Genomic DNA, 23,349 nt, shown 5'->3' on the forward strand with positions numbered 1-23,349 from the left:
TCCACAAATTCCATGACAATTACTCAGTGTGTATATAATGCAAGTCTTAGACTTTCAGTAAAATGACTAAACCTGAACTGCTAGCACTGTATTAATTTTAAGGCTTATAATTTTATATATTAACTTAGCAATCAAAATTTTAACTTTGACTATCACTGATTAGCTTTTCAAAATCGCTCTTATTGCCTGAAAGATTTCTGTAAGACTAGTATTAAATACGTTAAGATTTAAATGATATGAGAACTAAGGATCCCCCCACCTAGACCCACCTACTCACAAAGAAATAAAACTAATATGAGGTGGGGGGGGATAAATGGAATCACGGTCAAAGGATGATAAGATTCAACTTTAACAGTGAATGTTTTGTCCAAAGTTCAACAATTAGATTTTAACTACTTTAAGATGATCATGGTACCTGCATATCTAATAGCTAGATGCTGGGTATGAGTTATTAATGCGTGTACAGTTTGCTCAACTACACATAGACGTTACCATGAGAAATCAGTTTAGAAGAGTAATTCTTTCCCCTATTAAATCTTAGAAAATTTTATTTCCAGATATTTGATAAATTGGAAAGGCTGCTTAGAATTCCAAGAGTTCAAATACAATAAAAAATTAAGCAAGACCTATAAAGCACTGACCCAGATCAGAAAGTGTTCAGCCTAAAAATTGAATTAATTAAAATGACTGAATTCAAGACAAACACAAAGACTAAAATCAAAAAACTTTACCAGATCCATAGAATCTGAGAACATACATCCACAATACTGGGCTTAATATTCACAATCCATGAAGAGAAAACAAAAGTATATTCTTCAGTGTTAGCAGCTCTGCTAACAAACTAGAATGGGCTTCAAAAAAGATTTCCAGTGGCTCAAAAGAATGTCTAGCTGTAACATGTAACAGCTCTAACATGTAACAGCTGAGAAATCTGAGAAATCCATCTTTTCCTGAACATTTAAAAAGTGAATCTCCATCAGTATGTATATGTCCAAAACGAACTTTGGATCTCCACTCATGGTACAGTAAAAACTCAGTAATATACCTCCCTAATAAAACTCTCATCATATTGACAAATTTATTTTTATTTTCCTATTTTACACACCCCCCCAAAAAAACTTTTTACCAATGAAATGGTAAAATTAGAGGCAACTATAACTTAAAATTACACAGCTTCTTAATGTTTTATTCATAGCATTCTTTACACAGAAGAAGCTTCACTGATATTTAATTTACTGCAGCATCCTGTGGGTGAAGCACAAAATTACATTAATTATAAACAAAGAAACAAAGCACTTCTGACTTTTTAAAATTATATATATATATTTATATCCAGTTGACAAATAGCATCACATTACTGTATAAAAAACTAAAAATCACCATGGACGCTAAGGCCTAAATTCTTATTCCAATTGTTCCCTTTGTTTGTATCTAAGAGATATTAGAAACTAAATTCCAGTATCACCAAAAGAAAAAAAAAAAAAGGTCTACATTATTTACACACAGTATGGAAAATAAAAGCTGCTTTTTGGCTAAGTTAGATTGCTGTTACCTACAGTATATATATAGTAAATTTTAGGGGGAAAAAAGCACTACTAAACAAATACTATTTCAAATGGATTTGAATTATTATGCCTAGAACTTTGTTCTAAAATCAATTGTATATCCTAGTGTCTGTTGAATAGAATTTGTCTCCCAATATATCTACTAAAAATTTGAAAAGAAGTACCACTATGCTTCTTTATATTGCTAATCTAGACACTGTTAAGTATAATACTGTAATAACTATAAGCACTAAAGCTTAAATGAAACAATGGCAACATGTGTGTAGATGGAATTTTATTTAAAATTGTAAAATATAATGCCTTAATATTTACCCATAATTATGAGACTACCTAATATTCTTTTCATCCTTTAAGTCTCATATACATTATGTCCCTAAACAGTGAAACCTTCCAGTAACTTACCAGAAAAAAAGTTTAATTATATTATTCTGTTCTTAGAATTATTTTTCTAATATTTAAAAACATATCTAAGCCCTTGGCAAAAACAAACGCAATCAATTCAGTGTAACAGACTGAGCTTTAAACTGTACTTTAATTTTCAATTAACTGTAACCTACAGGTTAACTGAACCAAATGCAGAATTTTAAATGACCCCTACCGAAGGTTTTCAAATCAATTATAGAACGCATAGAAAAGCAGAGATAAGTTTTGGGGAAGGTGTAAGGTAGTTAATGTGGAATATGGTAAATGCTAGTTTTAATAACAAAAATGGTACTAAATGTACATGAAAGTTAAATTAACACAGTATAAAAGAGAATAGCTTAAATAAACTGGGATTCACATATTACAATAGCAAAGTCGTGACCGAATGAACTGAAGACAAGAACAGTTCTGAAAATTCTTTTTTCAGCCTACTTCTAAAAGAAATAGTCAGGCTTTTTTCCTGTACATAGTTTTGAGCTTTGTCTATACCATATATAGTAGAAAAATAAATTCTTTAGCAACCTAGAAACAGTTTATAAAACTCTTAAAGTTTAATTTTCTTTGCCAGACATGCCAATGTTAAACTGACAGCTATAAATTAAAGCTATATAGACAACAGGTTATTAAGTAATATAGAACAAGTTAAGAATACTACATTTACCGGATTTTTCTTTTTAAAAATTACTGTACTTTCTTAATTCCTGTGTGCTTTGCAATAGGAATAATAGGGACTTTGTTTTCTTAGAAAAGATAATAACACATAAGAGTATAACACAAATAAGATAATTTATAATATACATGTACTTCAACAGCAGCCTGGTTCATGTTGACATCTTGATTCTGAAGTTGAAATTAGAAGTACAATACCTAGGACATAACAGTTGGGAAAGACAGTATTTATTTTAGGGAAAAATGAGCAAATCAAACTCTTAGGAGCCTTGAATCTCAAAAATCATCTATTTACTATAATACACATAAGACAACCTTAAAATTGCAGTATGAATGAGGTTTACAATATGGACCAAAGAATTTCCTCTTCCTACAGAAAAATGTAATTGAACAATGAAAAACACACCATTTTTTTCCTTTCCAGAAAAAAAATGGAACGTTTGATAATAAATGAATTCTGAATAAAGTCTAAAAATATTTACCTATGCCACCTATTCTGAAATTTTTACCCATAATTTAGTGTTCTGGTTGTATCTTTGCTAACAAAATGTTTAATCCCCCCAAAGCAGCAGTAATTTACAGCAAATCTGGTACCAACGTCAAAAGAAAAAACTTTTAAAAAATGGTGCAAAAGCATTTTGATTTTAGTACAACATATCACAGAAAAGAATAAGAATACAAGTTTGCAATTTTATATATACACACTTCAAAGAGGTTGTCAGTACCCAAAGTATTTTTATTGCTATATTAGCAATGGATTTTTGGATATGTTTTTAAGGGCCACATAAAAATAGATTCAAGGAACAGATTAAATTGAAGTCCTAGATTAAAATGTTTGGTTTAAAGAATTTTCTACAACAAATTTCATGTTTATGTACGAAAAGTTATATAACCCTTATATGAAAATGTCATGAAGTATTTTCTACACTATACTAAATGTATTTCCCAAGAGGGAAAAAATTAAAATATCTAAAATATATTAGATTAAGATTATAAGACCATCATAGATCTTTTGAACATGCATCTGTTTACAGAATTAACAGTATACAAGATGTTTATGTCATTATGGACCATAAAGAAATGAGTTGGTGACAACTATCCTTTGCACAACATTATCAACTCACTTTAGCCACAAGTATGTCCTTGGTATGTGTGTACAAGAAGTATCTTTGTTTACCCCTCATCAAATTATCCACAGGTTTACTTAGAAGATGAAGGAGCAGAAATATGTTAAGTGTATTTTTCTTTCTTTCAAACAACATCCCAAGCATGGCATAAGTAGCCTGAAATTATAAAATACTTAACTGGGCTTTTACTTATCTACACAGATTGCTAAAATGTAAATTCAGTTGCCCAAATTAACACATCAAATAACAAAATCAGCCATAAAGCAGGCTGAAAAGCATTAAGTGTTTCATATATGTGAGTTTTTAAATCATTTAATTTCTATAGAAAAATTTTATTCACAATATAATGTGACAGAAAATGCCACAGGAATGATATACTGATTGCAATAAGGTTGCATGCAACAGCAGCTTTGTATTTTATAGCTATTTTTGTTTATAAAAATTAAACCTCTCCAGTCATGCTTATCCATGGTCTTAGATTTGTAATGTAAGTGAATAAGGAATACCATACAGTTCAAAGAGAAAATGTTTCATCATTTTGAATGTGAATTACCTGTAAGAAAAATCAAGTATACTACTGAACCCTGAAACATGCATGCTTAGTTTTGCTTTTTGTCAATTTCAGGCTGTCTGCAATCAATACCTACTTATATAATACCAAGAGGATCTGTCTGTAACTGTGGTTGAATCAGCTGAGGTTGCAAGGGTGGTGGCAACTGAAGCGGTACCATTGGTTCCACCAACTGTCCTGGGTTTGAAGGTGGTGGAGCAGCCACAGGGTTCACAGTTTCTACAATTTCTCCATTATAAAAGAAAAACTGACACTGCTGGATAAATGTTTCAACAACAGATTGATGGATCTTAGTGGTAGACAGAAACTCTCGATTTTCAAAATCAGGTCTCATCAATGTTGGCCAAAAACAGATGGATAAGTTGTCTGCCGTCATTAGGTTGATTTTATTTTGCTGACTAACCCTGAAATTATGACAGGAAAAAACAGTTAGAAACCAATAAAAATTCATGACAATTTAAGTATTGTAGATCTCAAATGATATAGTTTTAAAATCTTTTATCCTAACTTCAAATTTAAACCATTTTTCTTCTTGTATATTCTAAGATGTTAAACTAAATTCCAGAATCAGGAGACAGCAATAAAATCCATTCCTTATGAAAACCAAAGATAGTCTTTATAAAAAGGTTGTACATAGGGGTTTTAAGACTTACAGAAGCCTCCTTAATTTGTGTGGGGGGAAAAATCCCAATCTTTTTCTCATAGTAAAAGAAAACGTGATAATTTTAATGAGTTTCTGGCAACAGAAACAGAAAATTCTAATTGCATATACAAATTCCTTGACTATTATGAGAGATGGAGAGACAAAGTATGGTATGCCATCCCTTTGAACCTTGGAAAAACCAAACTCTAGAAAAACGACTCTATTATAATGCTCCAAGAGGCTTTTTAACTTAAAAACAAAATTAGTTTCTAGTATTGCAATAAAGAATTTTTCCAATCATTAAATATTTTACCTTGCTACAAATTTAATTTGAAAGGCAATAGTTCACAGAAATACATTCCACCTTAAAATTCTTAGGATTTAATAATAATTTACAAATGATCATACATTATTAAGATTTACATCTAGTTCTTTAAATATGTGAGCAAGCACTTCTATCATTATCTGTAATAAACAAACTTAAGAGGCAAATCTTGAATTTTTAACTCAAAATTATTAAATTGGGAGAGAAACTTAGTATTTTTATCTGACCTTCTTATTCCACACATAAAGAAACAGCCCACTATGCAAGGTAGTGAAAAAAAATCTCGTTTAATTATGAGATTAAATTTAATTTGCACATCAAAATTTTTAAAATATAAACCAAAGAATCTCCTCTCCCCAACCACAGAATTGCTCATCTGAGGTAAAATATGTGTCTTAAAATGTGTTCTATGGTAAAAATTATTACTATTTGTTAAGAGACAAAGTTAGAATATTTAGAATAAAATTAACTTTTTATTAAAATATAGTGGGCCCAGTCAGGTGTTTCTGTGCAGCAGTCAAGTATAGATTCTGAAAAAAAGAAAAAACCTTAAAGTTGAGAGAAATTAGAGTACGGACATCAGGTCTAACCGCAGGGTCAAAAATTATAAAAGGTACCAAATAAGAGATGAGGGTGGCCAGGGAAGGCTTCTTTGAAGAGATAATGTTTGATGTGTGAGTTAAGAGTGAAGGGCAACTGGTAAAATGGTAGAAGGAAAGGGAATTCAGTCAAAACAGTGGTTCTTAACTTAAGTGTGTATCAGAACCTCCTGGAAGGTTTGTTAAAACACAGACTGATAATTACGTCTGAGGGGAGACCTAATAATTTGCATTCCTAACAAGTTCTGAGGTGATGCTGCTGCTGCTGGTTTGAGGACCAAGGCAGTGACATTAAGATGTAATGACAGACAGGTGTAAACTGATACTTTTTTTTTTTTTTAAGATTTTTATTTATTTATTTGACAGAGAGAGATTACAAGTAGGCAGAGAGGCAGGTAGAGAGAGGAGGAGGAGGAAGCAGGCTCCCTGCTGAGCAGAGAGCCCGATGCGGGACTCGATCTCAGGACTCCAAGATCATGACCTGAGCCAAAGGCAGCGGCTTAACCCACTGAGCCACCCAGGCGCCCTAAACTGATACTTTTGATTAAGCTATTAGCTTAGTACAGTTACCTGATGTGTGCATGGGGGAAATTTCTGGGAAGAAGGTGTAACTGAAGAAGGTAGAACCAGACCACTTAGACAGTTTTTTCTTTAGGATATAGGATGTTATTCAATGGGAAGAGATATTTATAGAAAGATCATTCTGACAAGATCAAAGGAAGAGTCCAATTCTTACTTCAGCATTCTAATCTGGCCAGACAATAGTATCTTCACAAATCATCCTTACACTCCATACCGGGTAAGGTCTCTGACGGTACCATGTATACATGTTATTATATCAAGAACCACTTGTATGGTAATTTTCAAAAGATGATATTCCACTAATTATATGTTAATACTAGTATGCTGGTATTTTCTCAAGGAGAGAGACTTCAGAGAACAATTACCAGGAATGTTAGTATAATTTTATACTACATTGACTGCAACAATAAAACCTTAAACATTGGTTAATATTCTAAGAGGCAGAAACTGATATGTACTTGGGTTTTATTTAACACTGATGTTATTAAAAACAAACAGCACTGATGTTATTAAGAACAAACAAACAAAAAAACCCAAACACCCAAACTTCAGTTCACTGAAGTGTCGACAGAAAATATTATGAAGAATGGACTTTTGAAAAAATTAGCACGAATACTAATAATTCTATTTAGTCCCAAGGACAAATTTGTGAGGTGTTATTTTTCTCATTTTTATGGTTAAGAAAATGGAGACTTACACAAGGTAAGTAATCTGCCTAAGGTCAAAGAACTAATAAAAATGTTTCAAAACCAGGCCTGTTTGACTCAACAGTTGGAGCTTTAAGCTATTATACAATATTGTCTTTCACTTAAGAAATGGCATTGTGAGTAGTATCATTTTAGAAAAAAGAATAAACTTGAAGCTTAACATACTTAAGGCTTTTAATACAGGATTAGTATCCTGCACTTCAGGTTAACAGGGTAGATTATAATATGAATTTAAATGTCTCATGAAATACCACCTTGTGGGCTATATCCAAACAAAACAGGCAAAACATTCAAAAGCAACACAGTGTGATACAAAAAGCAAATGAAATTTCTTAATAAGACTTAGATTCTACTTATAAGATATGTCACTTACTATGTGACACTGAGCATACAATTTCCCTCTGAGCATGTAACTTTCCCTCAGAAAGTTAGTTAGTTTTAGAAGAAAGAAATTTCCATTACATCTGACTAGAAACCTCAATTCTTCCAACTTCAAATGAGGCTGATTTGGTTAAGAGTCATTTCATACCTATAATTCCAAGAATCTACAGAAGAGAAGTGTTAAAAAATAACAGTAATAAAAAAACAGGAAGATGTACCTATTATACTATTCACAATCATTAAATGTACTAAAAAAGTCATATGCCTTTCTTTAAACAAGTTGGTGAAAAATCTGTTTTAAAAATCCAGAAAAAATAGAAACAAAACTGAACTGTATGTTTAGTTTGCCTTTTCTCTTATATTTATAAAGTTTAAAGTTTGAAATTTATAGTGTATTTGCAAAAACAAAAAATAAAAAATACCTGTTTAGATGTGTTATTACGTATCTGAATACATCATAGTTTACAGGATGAAATTTCTTAACAATTTCTTTCAATGCATGAAGACGTTCTGTTTTATCTGGGATTTCTGTAAAATCAAAGGAGAGAGAAATCTGTTGAAACTTACACATTTAAAATATTTGATAAAGCTTTCTGCTTTACTTATTGTAAAAGACAATGAACAATCTTTCTGAAGCACATTAGGATAGGTAAACAAAAACAAAATATTCTAAAGAACCTGGTAAATACTTCATCATTTATTACAACAGCCTTTCTCCAAAACAGCTAGTTAGAGAGGGTCTAAGAGACACAGAAAGTAAGTACTTATCTTCCTATCTTTTTCAAAAAATGAAGAGGCCAAAGTTAATTTGACTTTAAAAAATTTAAATACACACATGTACACACATGTTAAAATTTTACTGAAATACATTATAGATACATTCATTTGAAAAGTTCATTTAATTCTTACAAAGCCTCGGAGTTTGAATCAAAATTGCAAATCTCAAATTTCTAGTAAAATGATCTTCAAACTTCTAGAAGCACTGAGTAACTTGAGAGACCAGCTAAAATTAAATATTCCTGGGGAACACCCCCCCCCACAGGTTCTGATTTTGTTTACTTGGAGGAAAATAAATTTAAGAAAGAGTCTTGTAAGTTAACATTTTATTAGCTACACATTCTAGTGCATGACTGATTTTAACACACAGCAATCAATATATGATATATAACACCCGCCATCAATCATCCCTCTCCAAAAAAGGAGGCTTATAACTTACTTGCTGCTTCCAGTAACTCTGGATGAAGAGAATATGGAATTAAAGGGTCTGGCAGATCTGCAAAGAAAGCTTTAAGAGCTCCAGCTACAGCATTTACTGTTACTTCCATTGATACTAGACTGATATTATGATCTATAAGACAAAAATTTAAATTTATAAAATAAATTCTTTTTTATAAAATAAAATTTTAATATATTATAAGAGAACTAAGCTAAACAGGTATTTGTAGATCCAGAGATTTTAGAATCTTCTCATCAGCCATGTTTCTTTACAGGCTGATTCATCCCTCCTCCCCCCAACTCTTCTAGTAAGTTTGCCTGACATAAGGGAAGAGAGAACCAAGAAAGAAGCATCTTCTATTACAACAAAAAATGCTGTTAGGCTTATAAGTATGTTGAAAACATTAGCTTTCACTAACATCTGTCTTTTAAAATGTTTTGTTTACATAAGCTATTTAAAAAGGTAATAAGAAAACTGAAAGACAAAAGACAGGAATTAAGCACATAAATCTGAGTTTATACCTTCTGGCTTATGTTAATTTTTTAAATGAAATATTTTAATTTCAACACTTATCAGTGAAATTCTGACTTAAAAGACAAGAATGGAACATACTAAAGGTGTATCATAAGGTTAATTTGCTATTAAAAGAATCAATATTTCCCTTTTATAAGTACAATGGATACTTATGATGGAAAATGTATGAACACAGACTAACAAGAGAAAAAATTACCACATCACCTAGAGATAATCACCGTTTATACTTTATTTTAGCATATTTCCTTTCAGCCCTTTTCTACTCATTAAAAAAATAAAACAACCAGAAAAATCATAAATACATTTTATACTGGATTTCATTTTTAAGGCATTACCTAAGATTATTAAAATTTTACAGGCAACTTTTAAAAACTTTTCTGTGTATGCTAGGTAACATTTAATTGTAATATAACTGAAAACTGAAAAAACAGTACCAAGAACCTATATATAATCCTTAACCCATTACTGGCCTTTTGCCCTACTTTTAATGACCCCCAAAATATTCTCCCAGATCTAACAATTTATATAATATTTTATTACTGAACATTTGGATTTTATTTAAAAGCATTACAGATACTATGATAAATACTTTTATATAATAAATCTTATTTTCTTAGTCTACATTCTCTGTAAAAACAGCTACCTGAAGAATATTTAATATGGCTGTATAGAAAACTCTTCATTATCTCATTACTCATCATAGATCCTCTAATCACTCCCATTCTAAATATGATAAAGTTAGGATTTAGAAAAATTAACTTTCCTATGGCCCTAAGACAGTAAGTGGCAGAACCAGAAAACAAAACAGGAAATCTAATTCAAGAGGCCCTAGTATTGACCACTACCCGCTCCTTCATTATTGTTAAGTGAAAATGCACAAATTTGATATTATAAAGTCCAGTTTATCCAACAAAATATTTTTTTAAAATTACGTACTATATATACAATATACTTTTAAAGTAATGAAAACACACACAAATCTACATTTTATGTGGGTATGTAATATTCTACATATTACAGGGCCCCTCCTCCTTTTAAAAAAATTTCAGGCAATGCTGCAATAAATGACCTTTCAAGTATATCTTGGTAAGCTTAAACTAAGACTTTGGTAACATAAATATTTTAAGTGCAATTTCTCTAGCAAAGATAATATGAATTTTAATAGATATACATGAACTGCTTCTCAAAAGTCAACATACCTGCTTGTTTACACTCTTTCAACAATCTTTTTCAGAGATAATAAATCAAAACCAAATCTTTGTTTTAATTTTGTATCTATAAATCAGAGACAAAGCATATTTTCATACACTTGGCTGGTCACTTCCTTCTGATGTGAACTGTTTAATCTAGCCTAGGTAATATTCCACACCTTCTTCAAGTTTATAGTTTGTCTCCTGACTTTATGTTTTATCCATCATCTCACATAGAATTCTTACATTTTTAGGTAGTCCAACTTATTATCTTGTTTATGCTTTCTGGGCTTCATATCAAATTTAGGTCTTTCCCTACTCTAAGATTATAAAAATATCCACTCCTTTTTCTCCATAATGCTGTTTTCATTTTTCCTATTTAAAACTTTGATTTCTTACAGAATTTGCTTTGAGTAGAGAATTGTTTTGCTTTTATTCCTAATGGCTAGCACCCTATAGCATGAAAAAAAATTTCAACTACATCTTTAAGTAAGTACTGTCTCTGATATACAAAGATGGTGGTATCTCATAAGTCAATTTACTGCTTTTCTAATTCTGGTAATGGATCTTTATAGTTCTTCTATTCCTGACTATGGTATTTATTCTATCACATACTTCTTATCCTTTTTTTTTTTAAAGATTTTATTTATTTATTTGACAGACATACAGTGAGCGAGGGAACACAAGCAGGGGGAGTAAGAGAGGCAGAAACAGGCTTCCACTGACCAGGGAGCCTGATGGGCTCAATCTCAGGACTCTGGGATCATGACCTGAGCCGAAGGCAGACACTTAACCACTGAGCCACCCAGGTGCCCCACATACTTCTAATCCTGTTTTAAAATCCTTACCCCTCAGAATCCTATAACCTTAGAAAATCAATCTTCCCACCATGAAATTTCAATAAGGAAAATAATTTAAAAAATGATTTTATTTTATATACCATACCTTGATCAAACTGCTTTTGAATATTGTCTTGATCAGTTTTGTTCCCACTAACACGGTAGAGTCCTTCAGTACATAATCCTAAAAGAAGAAAGAAATACACAAGCTTTTATACATACATACTTATCTACAACAAAGATTATACTTAAGCTTATGTACATCTTAGTGACTTACAAAAACAAGGTGGTAAACTACTGTTAAGAATTAAATTTTTTAAAGCATCTCTTTTTAAATTCTCAATGGACTATTTTTTCTGTTTAATAATTTAGGACACCCAGGTTCCATGCAAAAATGAGAAACAGAGCTTCTCCTTATTTCTTCCACCAAATACAGCTAAAATTCCTGAGCACAATGAACAGAAAGTCAAAAGACTGGTAGAGAGAAGGTGACCTAACTAATGACTCTGGAACTTGAAGAACAATAGGACAATGAGTTCTCCAAGTTTTCTTTTTGCCTTATACTGGACTGGGCAACAGAAGCCTGCAACCCAGAACTACCACTAAGCACAGGCAAAAAAAGAAAAAAAAAGAAAGTAACAGAAAAGCAACCACAACAAGAAAAACCTGCTTTCTCTAGTAAAAGGTGTAGACTTAGCAAAACAAAACAAACAATAAAACAAAAAGAAAGTAAAACAAAACTTTTTTTTTTTTGTTAACTGCCCTTCTCTGGCCAAAGACATCAGTTGTGACCAAGCAGCGGGATTAGAATTCCACTTCTGCCCAGCAGCAAGAAAGGGAACCCTCGCCTTCCCCTTCCTGGAATGTCAAATAAGGGTGAATGGAGACTAGATCCTTAGGTAAGAGGGAAATTACCCTCCCCACCACGGCAGTGTCAGTAGAGCCCCATGGAGACCAAGTAGGGCATCTGGACTTCCAACCCTAACTTGAAGTAATGAAGCAGCTCTCCTTCCCTGCTGGTGCAGTGTCAGAAGAGGCCTGCTAAAACAGAAGATCCAAAATCTCGTAGCATAATCTCCAAAATGTCTGGGAAAAAACAATAAAGCCAACTTCATTCATCATACCACAAACAAAATTTCAACACGAATAAGGAAAGACAATTTAACAGACACCAACACAAAGGCATCAGTTTTGGAATGAACTGACAAGAATTTTAAAGCAGCTATCATTAAATATTTCAATAAGCAATCATAAACACACTAGAAATAAAAAATAGTAAGTTTTAGTAAAAAAAAAAAACCAGAAATAACATAAGAACTGGAAAATTTAAACTAAGAAGTAATAGAACCAGAATGGAGATGAGAGAGTAATGAATGAATGACCTTGAAAAATCAACTGAAATTACAGAATCTAAACACTTGGAAGAAATTATATTGAAGAAGGGGGGAGGGAGAAGGAAAGAAAAAAGAAAAGCCTCAGGGACTTGTAGAAAGTTAACAAAAATCTAACATTTATATGTCACTGGTCAAAAGTCTATAACTATTTTCTACATTCCATCAAGTTCCTCAAAGCACTTCTAAAAGAAACTCAATGTGATAAGGCACTGTACTCTTAGCATCACAGGAGTAACAAAAAACAAGAAACAAACAGAAAACAAACAAACAAACAAAAAGAATGAAAAAGTAGGTTATTTGAAATATTCCTTGACCAATGTCATAGCTTTTGCATGGGATAATGTATTATTAATTCCTTCTACTTTTCCACCTAGTTATTAGAATTACCTTAGTGTTTACAAAGAAAACACAACAGGAAAGAACAAAGTATATTTCATGCTGGAGGAAAAAAGGTAATATTCAGAAATCCATGAATGTAAAAGGGAGCAAAAATCCAATGACAATAGTTTCATGGGCTAAAGTTGTATTTTTTAAATGTTACAAAATTTTACTGACATAATCAACATGAATTATTCTGTAATGAATGAAAGAAACCATATACAAAGGAATTTATTTTGTATGATTTGATTTATATCAAGTTCTAAAATAGGTAATACTTACCTATAAGTGGGGGGCACGGGAATCAGAAGGTTATTGTGGGTAGTTGGAAAACTAATTGGAAGAGACATAAATGACGAAGAAAATGTTGTCTCTTGACAGGTATGTATAGATCAAACAGGGGTCTGCATTTCTCTCAACTCAATCTAAGTGTATCCTTAAGTTTGGTGCACTTCACTCTATGTAAATGGACCTTAAAAAATTAAAACTGCGAACACTTACGGAACTCTTAGTAGGTTATTTTTGTTTGTTTGTTTGTTTGTTTTTAAAGATTTTTATTTATTTATTTGACAGACAGAGATCACAAGTAGGCAGAGAGGCAGGCAGAGAGAGAGGAAGAAGCAGGCTCCCTGCTGAGCAGAGAGCCTGATGTGGGGCTTGATCCCAGGACCCTGAGATCATGACCTGAGCCAAAGGCAGAGGCTTTAACCCACTGAGCCACCCAGGTGCCCCTGCTCAGTAGGTTTTAAATCTAGAGTGTAATGTATACTTTTTGCACATTCCAGACTTCAGCAAATGAATAAATATGTGGAGAACAAAAGAAGCAAGGATTCTCATTGTTGGAGAAGGAAATTAAAAGTTGGGGTTTTTAACACACTGCTACAGAAATAAGTACAGATACATACATAAGTGTATTTCTAAGCTTTCCTAGCTTTTTTGCTAAAATGGTCCATAAGCAGCCCTAATAGTGGTTTCTCAATACCATTCTCCACCAAAACAAATCTGAGCAATCTGAGACAAAGGCTGATTCCAAAGTTGAATCAGGAAAAGCACAAGCCAATCCTGGCTGGTTACATCCTGCGCCAGAAAACGGAAAAGTACTTAATGAATTATGGGGATATCTTCAAAGGACACAGAAGCCATAAGGAAAGAGAGTAAGCTGCAATGATCTGAATTATCAAAATACATAAAAACATTAATGGATTACAGCTCAATTGAGTATAGTAAAGAATGAATGAATCTGTATCAATATAAACAAAAAATTAAAAAAGTTTTAACTTCAGCGATGAAGTCTGGTAGATACAGCATCAAATAATCAAAATCAGTATCACCTATATTGGGACACACTGACATTTTGTCTTAACAGATGATGTACTTAAAAAGACATATCATCCTGGTGGTATTTCTAACAAAAAAAAGCATAATTCAAATCTCGTAACGAGGAAATACCACACAAACTCAAATTGAGGAGAAAAAAGAGTTCATCTGTATGGTGAAATGTCAACCATTAACACAGGAGAAATAATAGAGATTTTAAAAATCAATGAAGACTAAAACTAGTGGCTAGAAGTCTGATGATAATTTCAAAAATTCTTTTGATTTAAAGGGGTTTAAAAAGACATGAACATTAAATGCAATGCACCTAAATTAAATTATATCCTAGACTGTCCCTCTCATAAAGAATTAAATGGCCCAAAATGTCAATAACGCTGAGGTTGACAACCACTGACATAGTGATGAGCATTTAATATTTCTTGCTAAGTGAAAATTTTAAGGTACTTAATCATATGTACTAAAAATCTTGCCTTCCATTCACTAATAATTAAAGGATGTAAAATAACTAAACAAATAAAAAACATCCCCAACTCACTTACCTAGATGTGAACTATCAAAGTTTCACCTGGACTTAAATCACCCAAAGTATCTATTGTGGGCCTCCAAATAATGAAGGCATTAGAGATCTATTCTAACACTCCAAAACTAAATATAAAAATTTAGAAATTTTAACCAATTATCCTCTTTTTTCTTTTATTAGAAAAGTGTCTAACCCTTGTGCTGTACAAGGTTCTTAGTATCTCAAAATGGTCTGTTTGAATTACTAATATAGGATATCAAACAAGAGTTTTACAGACTGTTTCTGTATACCTTTAGGTTGAAATAATCCTAAATCATAAAACAGATCACAAATTAAGATGTGGAGATAACCCATAAATTAGGAAAATACCTCCATGAGGAACGGCATCAGTAAGAGATGGAGACAGGAATTTCAGGGCTTGGTTCTCCCAGAAAAGCAACTAATGTGTGGTCAAAAAGTGTCAGAATAAATTTTTGCAGAACTCTGAAATCTAGTTTAAAAAAAAAAAAGAGCCACAACCACTAAAAGGCTTGGTAAAGAAAGGAGCTTTTAATTGTTCATCTACCACTGAAATACCCTTACATTTCAGATTGGCCATGACCATACTGATGCAGTCTGTGCTCTGGGCAAAGGTTTCAAGGGCCAGAGGGAACAGAGATCTTGTTCTCAAAGAACTGTGGTGATGGGTTTTCACCTGTCTCCCAGATGGAAAAGCACAAGGGCTTACTTGTGTTTCACTCAACATGAAGTATCCCAGGGCTAAGGTGGCTTCTCTGGCATATAAAGGCACAAGTACAGGCTGTAGCAATTTGGAGCAAGGGACAACAGTCAGGACAAGCAATGGGAGGGAAAGCCCATGATGGAAGATGTTAGCCAGGGAGACAGTGGCATATTAAGGCTTTTAACACGCTCCTACATATACTGGGGAATCAAGAAGCCCACATACATGCTCAGGGCTAGTTACACCCTCAGAAAAAGCCTGACAAGGTTAGAAACTTTTCATTTCTAGGCTGACCACAGGATCTGCTCAACCTGGAAGTGAAGGCTCAGGCAGAGTGATAAAAGGCTTGGGTTAAGTGTTCAATACAATCTGCAAGGATTTGGAAAGGACTTTTCCCAATGACATCAAGTATTTAATCTGTCAAAACACTAGCTAACCACTAAGCTAATGAAGTACAGACTTCAGTGGCCACAAATGACAAAGAATACACACATTACAAGAGTAGTTTAGAAAAGTCACCAAACTAGCAAACATAGTCAATAAACAACAACAGAAACCCTGCTAAGGAGAATTTCCAAAGATACCACAATAATAAAAACCCCAAAATATGTTTTCAAAAACATATTAAGAGACAGAAAGAAACAAAACAATATGGTACACTCAAGAAACAAGAAAAATAAACAGAAACTGTCCATGAGGAAACCCAGTCTTAGCACTATGCAAAAACTTTTAATCAACTGTTTAAAAAAATGTATTAAAAAAGAACTGAAAGGAACAAGGAGAATGATCACAATAGTGAGTATCAATAAACCGATAAAAATTATAAAAAGAACTAAAGAGAAACTCTGGATCTCAAAATCAGAATAAAGAAAATGAAAAATTCACTACAGAGGGGCACCTGGTTAAGTCAGTTGGGTGTCTAACTCCTGGTTTTCGCTCAGGTCATGATCTCATGGGTCATGGTAGTGATCCCTAAGTTGGGCTCTATGCTCAGCAGGGAGTCTGCTTGAAAATTCTCTCCACTGCCCCTCCTCCCACTCACATGGGTGCTCTCTCCAATCAATCAATCAATCCTTAAAAAAAAAAAAAAATTCTCTAGAGAGGTTTAAGAGCAGATTTTATCAGCAGATAGAAGAAATAGTGAACTTAAAGACTGGCTGGTTGAGATTGTCTAGTTTGAGGGAATGAAGAAAAATTAACAAAACCTAAGAGATTTCTGGGACACCATCAGGTTTACGAACATATGCACAAGGGCTTTCCTAGGTGGAAAGGAAAATATCTGAAGAAAAAATGGCCAAGGGGTGCCTGGATGACTTAATAGGTTGAGGGTTTAGCTTTTGATTTGGGTTCAGGTCGTGATCTCAGGGTTGTGAGATCCAGACCCGCACTGGGCTCCACGATGGGAGCTTTTTGAAGAAATACTTATATACAGATTTTCATAAAGGCACTATTCACAAGAGACACAAAATGTAAATAACCCATAGACCCATCACTGGATGAATGGACAAACAAAATGTATAAAAGAAGTAACTGCATGTTTCATGGGTACAGGATTTCCTCCAGAGTGATGAAATATTTTGGAATTAATTAGAACTGATGTTTATACAACTCTGTGAATATACTAAATGCTACTGAATTGTACACTTTAAAGTGGTTAATTATATGTTATGTAATTTTTACCTCAAAAAAAAAAATTCAAAATCTCATGTAGGGGGAAAAAAAAATCAAGCACTGGTAGTAGTATATAAGCTTATTCAAGGTAGATGTTACACAATTAAAAAATGCATTGTTGGGGCGCCTGGGTGGCTCAGTTGGTTAAGCGCCTGGACTCTTGGTTTCAGCTCAGGTCATGATATCAAGCCCTGCAGTGGGCTCCACACTCAGCACAGAGTTTGCTTGACATTCTCTCTCCCTCTGCCCCTCCCCCTACTTGCACACACACTTTCTCTCTAAAATAAATAGGTAGAGAGAGGGGAAGAGAGAAATAAAATCTTAAAAATCCATTCTTATTGTTTGACAGAAATGTAAACACCACAGGGGGAGGTATATGGGTAAACAGTAGTATTAAGGCAAAATACTATTTCAAGAAAACTGCACAATGCAATGTGCATTTAGACAAAATAAAACAACCTACATTAATCAGTTATTTTAAAAATTAAATAATTTATTTGGAAATGCTAAATCAACAAACTTGTCATTACAGTATGCTTATGATATACTCATCAGATTCTCTGAGAATATGGAATTGGGACTCAGCATGTAATTCAAACTGAGACATAAAAATGTAGGATGTGTAAACAGACAAGGTAAGTCTAGAGAGAGAAAAGGACACAGAAAAACAGATGATACTACTACCTTGATTCTAGTCCACTGGGGACAGATGCTCCTGGCTTCCAGAAATAAATTTCCTTTCAATTAAATGTTACTTTTTGCATTTGGTTTCTGGCAACCAAAATTAGGATTTTAAAAGCCTTAGTTCCTAGGTTACAGATTCTTTTTTTTTTTTTTCCTTCTTTTAAGCACTCAGTATTTTTAAGCAGAAGACACATTTGGGGATAGGGAGACAACTGGATTAGAAGCAGTAACAGTGTAAATATGATTTTAAAAGATCTTGATATGGTAGTGACAATGGAAAACAGACAGAAGAAAAATACTACTAAGAAAGGTCAAGGCTTAGTAATTAATGCTGTGTGGGCACAAAGGGTGAAAGAGGAGTCAGATAAATGAAATACCTTTGCCCAGATTAACTGGGAAAAAGAAACTGGCACTATCGGAAAAAAGGAAATCAAGAGAAGGAGTGGTGTGGGGGAAAAGGAACTGAATTTTAATCTTAAATGCCAAGATATCACATCTAAATAGAAAAGTTCAATAGGCAGTTGGCAATACAGGAAAACACTGGGGTGTGAGAAAAAGATCTGGGAGTCATTTTCTTAGATGTGGTATCCCAAGCCTAAAACAAAATGTGTGACAGAATATGCATAAATGAGATGAACACTAAATGAGGCAGCTATATCTTACTGAAATTAACTAAAAGTGTACTTCATAAATGCAGAAAGATATGAACATGTAGATCCCTACTATGGTGTGTGTTTATTTGAACCAGGACTTAATATTCCTTAATACAACACATACTATGGGCTGTGTATTAGAATATACATGTGATGAAACATAAAATATACTGTCCCTGATATGAAGCAGTAGGTAGTTCAACAGGCCACTTTTAAGTCTTAAAACAATGGCTAAAGTAAAATGTCCATCAATTTCAAGCTGAGTCTAGTGTAATTTTTCATATGGTAAAAGCTTATAAATCCAGACAAAATATTTTAAGAAAATAAAAGTACAGACCAATATCTCTCATGAACACAGATGCAAAAATCCTCAGCAAAGTATTAGCAAACTGAATTTTTAAAAAGTGTAAAAAAGATGATATACTAAGAACAAGTGGGTTTTATCACAGGTAATCAAGGTTGTCCAATATTCAAAAACCATTAAATCAATTAAACAATCCATTAAATCATTAGCCTAAAAAAGAAAAATCACACAATCATACCAATATACAAAAAAAGCATCTGACAGAATCCAACACTCATTTATGATAAAAACTCTCAGCAAACAAGGAACAGAGGGGAACTTCCTTAATATGATAAAGATTATAAAAAAAGAAACCTATAGCAAACATCATACTTAATAGTAAGAAACCCAGAACTTTCTCATTAAAATCAGGTACAAGGCAAGGATGTCCCCACTCACCATGCCTTCGACAGTATTTTTGGAAATCCTTGCCAAAGCAATACAGCAAAAAAAGGAAATCAAAAGCATAAAGACTGGGAAGAAAAATTATCTTTTTTTTTTAAACAAATGACACAATCTTCTATGTATTAAGTCAACAGGCTAAAATCTGGAGTAAGTAATTATAGCAAGGCTGCAGGATACAAGGTTAACATACGAAAGTCAGTTACTTCCTTTATATACCAATGAACAAGTGGAACTTGAAATTAAAAACACAATACCATTTACATTAGCACTCCCCAAAATGAAATACTTAAGTATAAATTCAACAAACTTGTGTAAGACCTACATGAGGAAAACCACAAAAGTGATGATAAAACTTGAAGAACTAAGCAGAGAAATATTCCATGTTCATAGATAGGAAGATACAATATTGTCAATATGTCAGTTCTTCCCAACTTGATTTACATATTCAACACAATCCAATCAAATTCCTATTTCTATTATCAAATTATAGCAGTTTTATTATAAATATCAACTAAAAATAAATTAAAAAATAAGTCATCAACAAACTGATTCTAAATTTTACATAGAGAGGCCAAGACTCAAAGCAAATACAATATTCAGAGAGAAGAATAAGGCTGGAGGACTGACACTACCTAACTTTAAAACTTACCATAGAGCAACAGTAAACAAGACCATGTGGTATTAAGAAAACATAGGGAAACAGAACAGAATAGAGAACCCAGTAACAGACACCTAGAGTCAACTAATCTTTAATCAAGGAGCAAAGGCAATAAATACAACAGGACAAAGATAATCTTTTCAACAAATGGTGCAAGAAAAGCAATATATCTGCATTTAAAAACAAAACAAAAACCCAAAACAAACCTAGATATAAATCTTTCACCCTTGACAAAAATGAACTCAAAATGGAATATAAATGTAAAAGTTAAATGACTTAAATACAAAACACAGCAATACAGTGTGTCTTAAATACAAGACAGACAGTAGAAAACTAGAAACTAGAAACTAGTAGAAGCTAGAAAACTAGCAGAAGACTAGAAGACAGCAGTAGAAAACCTAGATAACCTTGAGTATGTATGGTGATGCCTTTTTAGATACAACACTGAAGACACAATCCCTGAGGGAAATATTGATAAACTGGACTTCATTAAAACTAAAAATTTCTGTTCTGTGAAAAACAGTATTTTGAGAATTAGGAGACAAGTCACAGACTGGGGGAAAAATATCTACAGAAGACGTATCTGATAAAGGATTGTTATCCAAAATATACATGAACGCTTAAAACTCAGTAAGAAAACAAGTCCATTACAAAACAGGCTAAAGACCTTAATAGTTAATAGACACCATAAAGGAAGAGATACTGATGGCAAATAAGAGTATGAAAATATGTTCTACATTTTAAAAACTGCAAATTAAAACAATGAGATACCGCTATATAGCTATTAAAATAACACCGACAAAGCCAACTGCTAGCAAACATGTGGAAAAACAGTAACTCTCATTCACTGTTGGTGAGAATGCAAAATGGAAGACACTCTGGAAGACAGTTTGGCAGTTTCTTACAAAACAAACACATTCCTTACTATACCATCTAGCAACTGCACTTCTTGTTATTTACCCAAAGGAGGTGAAAACTTACATCCACACAACAATCTGAAGACTATGTTCACAGCATTTTAATTCATAACTGCCAAAAGCTGGAAGCAATCCAGACAAACTGTAGCACATCCAGACATCATGGAATTATTAAGTGCCAAAAAGAAAGAAGTTATTAAGCCATGAAAAGACATGGAAGAATCTTAAAATGCATATTACTAAGCGAAAGAAGCCAACCTGGAAAACCTACATACTCTATGATTCCAACGATAGGACACCATGGACAAGCAAAATGATGGCAAATAAAAAGTTCAGTTGCTGCCTAGGGTAGAGGAAGGGAGAGTGGGGGCAAGATGAATAGGTGGAACACAGAGAATTTTTAGGGCAGTGAAAATTGTCTGTATGTTATTATAATGATGGTTATTATCATTACACATTTGTCTAAACCCACAGAATAAACAAAACCAAGAGTGAAGTCTAATGTACACTAAGGACTTTGGGTGATTTCGATGCATTAATGTAGGCTGAACCTTGGTAAAAAACGTAGTGTTCTGATGAGTGATGCTAGTAATGCGGGGTGGGGTGGGGTTCATATGTGGAATCAAGGAATATATGGGAATATATACCTTCTCAATTTTGTTAATAAACTTAAAATTGCTCTAAAAAATGCATCTATTTATATATATCAAGCTTATAATGGTGAACTAACATCAGGACACCTAGGTGGCTCAGTTAGTTAAGCATCTGCCTTCACTGGGTCCTTGGATCCAGTTCCACATTGGGTTCCTTGCTCAGTGGGGAGCCTGCTTCTCCCTCTGCCTGCAGCTCCCCGTTAGTGCTCTCTTTCTCTGACAAATAAATAAAATCTTAAAAAAATAAATAAAAAAAAAAGGATGAACTAATATCAGTGCAATAAGAATCTTCTACCAGTGTTAAGTAACATAACAGGCAAAGGCTATTACAGGAATAATAAAGTTAACGGCAGTACTTTTTCTTTTTTTGCAGTATTTTCTTAATTAATAAAAAACAGTATCTTAAATTCCACTGGGGGGAGAGTGGAAAAGATATGTATATTATTACAACTCAAATTTACTGAATTAAAACATGTCACCACCTGAGTGGCTCAATCGGTTAAACGGCTTCCTTTAGCTCAGGTCATGATCTGGGGGTCCCAGGATCAAGCCCCATGTCAGGCTCCCTTGCTCAGCAGGAAATCTGCTTCTCCCTCTCCCTTTTCCCTCCTCCAGCTTGTGCCCTCACTCTCAAATGAATATAATCTTTAAAACAAATTAAGAAACATGTCACTATATTTTCCAGCCACTAAATCTTTAATATTTGAGAAAAAAAAATAGCTCTCCAATCTTTCATTTTGTTATTTTCCTTACTATAATGATTCAAATTTCATAAGCAGGCTTGCCTAGCTGGCTAAACCGGTACAGCATGTGACTCCTGACCTCAGGGTCATGAGCTTGAGCCCCACGCTGGGCACAGAGATTACTTAATACATTTAAAAAAAAATAAAGTTCATAAAAACGATACTACTTTACAACATTTTCATCCCCTGTTCAAAATAACAATGCCTTATGTTAAAGATAAAGAAATAAGCTTTGAAAAGTGAAGTGACTTTCTCAAGGTCACACACTGAACAAGCTAGGGTAATTAGTTTGTCACATTCAGTACAGGCTTACTTGTTTTATGGGCCATACTTTCTACCTCTTCAGGCTGGGCATAGAAAACTCATGTCTTAAATACTTCCTGAACAAAACAAAACTACAAGCATATAAAAATGTACATATAAGAGGGTAACTGCCAGTATTGAATGTTTGGAGACTTATGTTCAGAAATACAGGGTAATTGAATAAACCATGACCAGAATGCTGTTGTTCATGTACTAAAATCATTATAAAACCATGTTTAATTATCTCCTTCTGAAAAAGCTATGTATGCTTAAAGGTGTAGAAAACCTTAACTCTTGATCATAATAAAGTTAAAAGTGATTTTTCAGTCTACTTCTTACAGATTTATCTGCACTTTTCTTCTTGCTATAACGAACAACAATAAAACAATTCTGAAGATCATCAAAAGTCACCTGTAAGCAATAATGGTAAATGGAGCTAGACTCCAATTGTATGACCTCAGATCTGTTACTTAATTTCTCTGAACATGTTTCTACTTCTGTAAAACAGGTAAAACAATTGTACATACAACTCATACAGGTTGAAAACTACATGAATATCCAAGTTATTTTACAGTATACTAAAAATTACTATACAAACAG

General features: G+C 33.1%; 1 protein-coding gene across 6 annotated transcripts in view; it reads right to left on the reverse strand.

Annotated features, from left to right (window-relative positions):
• Nucleotides 1-1,069: 1,069 nt before the first annotated feature.
• Nucleotides 1,070-23,349, reverse strand: part of ARHGAP5 (Rho GTPase activating protein 5) — a 106,380-nt gene continuing 84,100 nt past the window's right edge. For 5 of the 6 annotated variants that reach the window (XM_044231124.1, XM_044231125.1, XM_044231126.1 and 2 more), the window contains exons 4-7: nucleotides 11,478-11,555; nucleotides 8,809-8,940; nucleotides 8,015-8,120; nucleotides 1,070-4,759 (exon numbers count right to left, since the gene is read on the reverse strand). In XM_044231124.1, the coding sequence (XP_044087059.1) occupies nucleotides 4,432-4,759; nucleotides 8,015-8,120; nucleotides 8,809-8,940; nucleotides 11,478-11,555 (644 nt within the window). In that variant the 3' untranslated portion in view covers nucleotides 1,070-4,431. The remainder of the gene's footprint in view (nucleotides 4,760-8,014; nucleotides 8,121-8,808; nucleotides 8,941-11,477; nucleotides 11,556-23,349) is intronic. The other variant, XM_044231128.1, reaches the window with a different exon arrangement.

This window comes from Neovison vison, chromosome 13 (assembly GCF_020171115.1).
Source record: "Neovison vison isolate M4711 chromosome 13, ASM_NN_V1, whole genome shotgun sequence".
Taxonomy (NCBI): Eukaryota; Metazoa; Chordata; class Mammalia; order Carnivora; family Mustelidae; genus Neogale; species Neogale vison.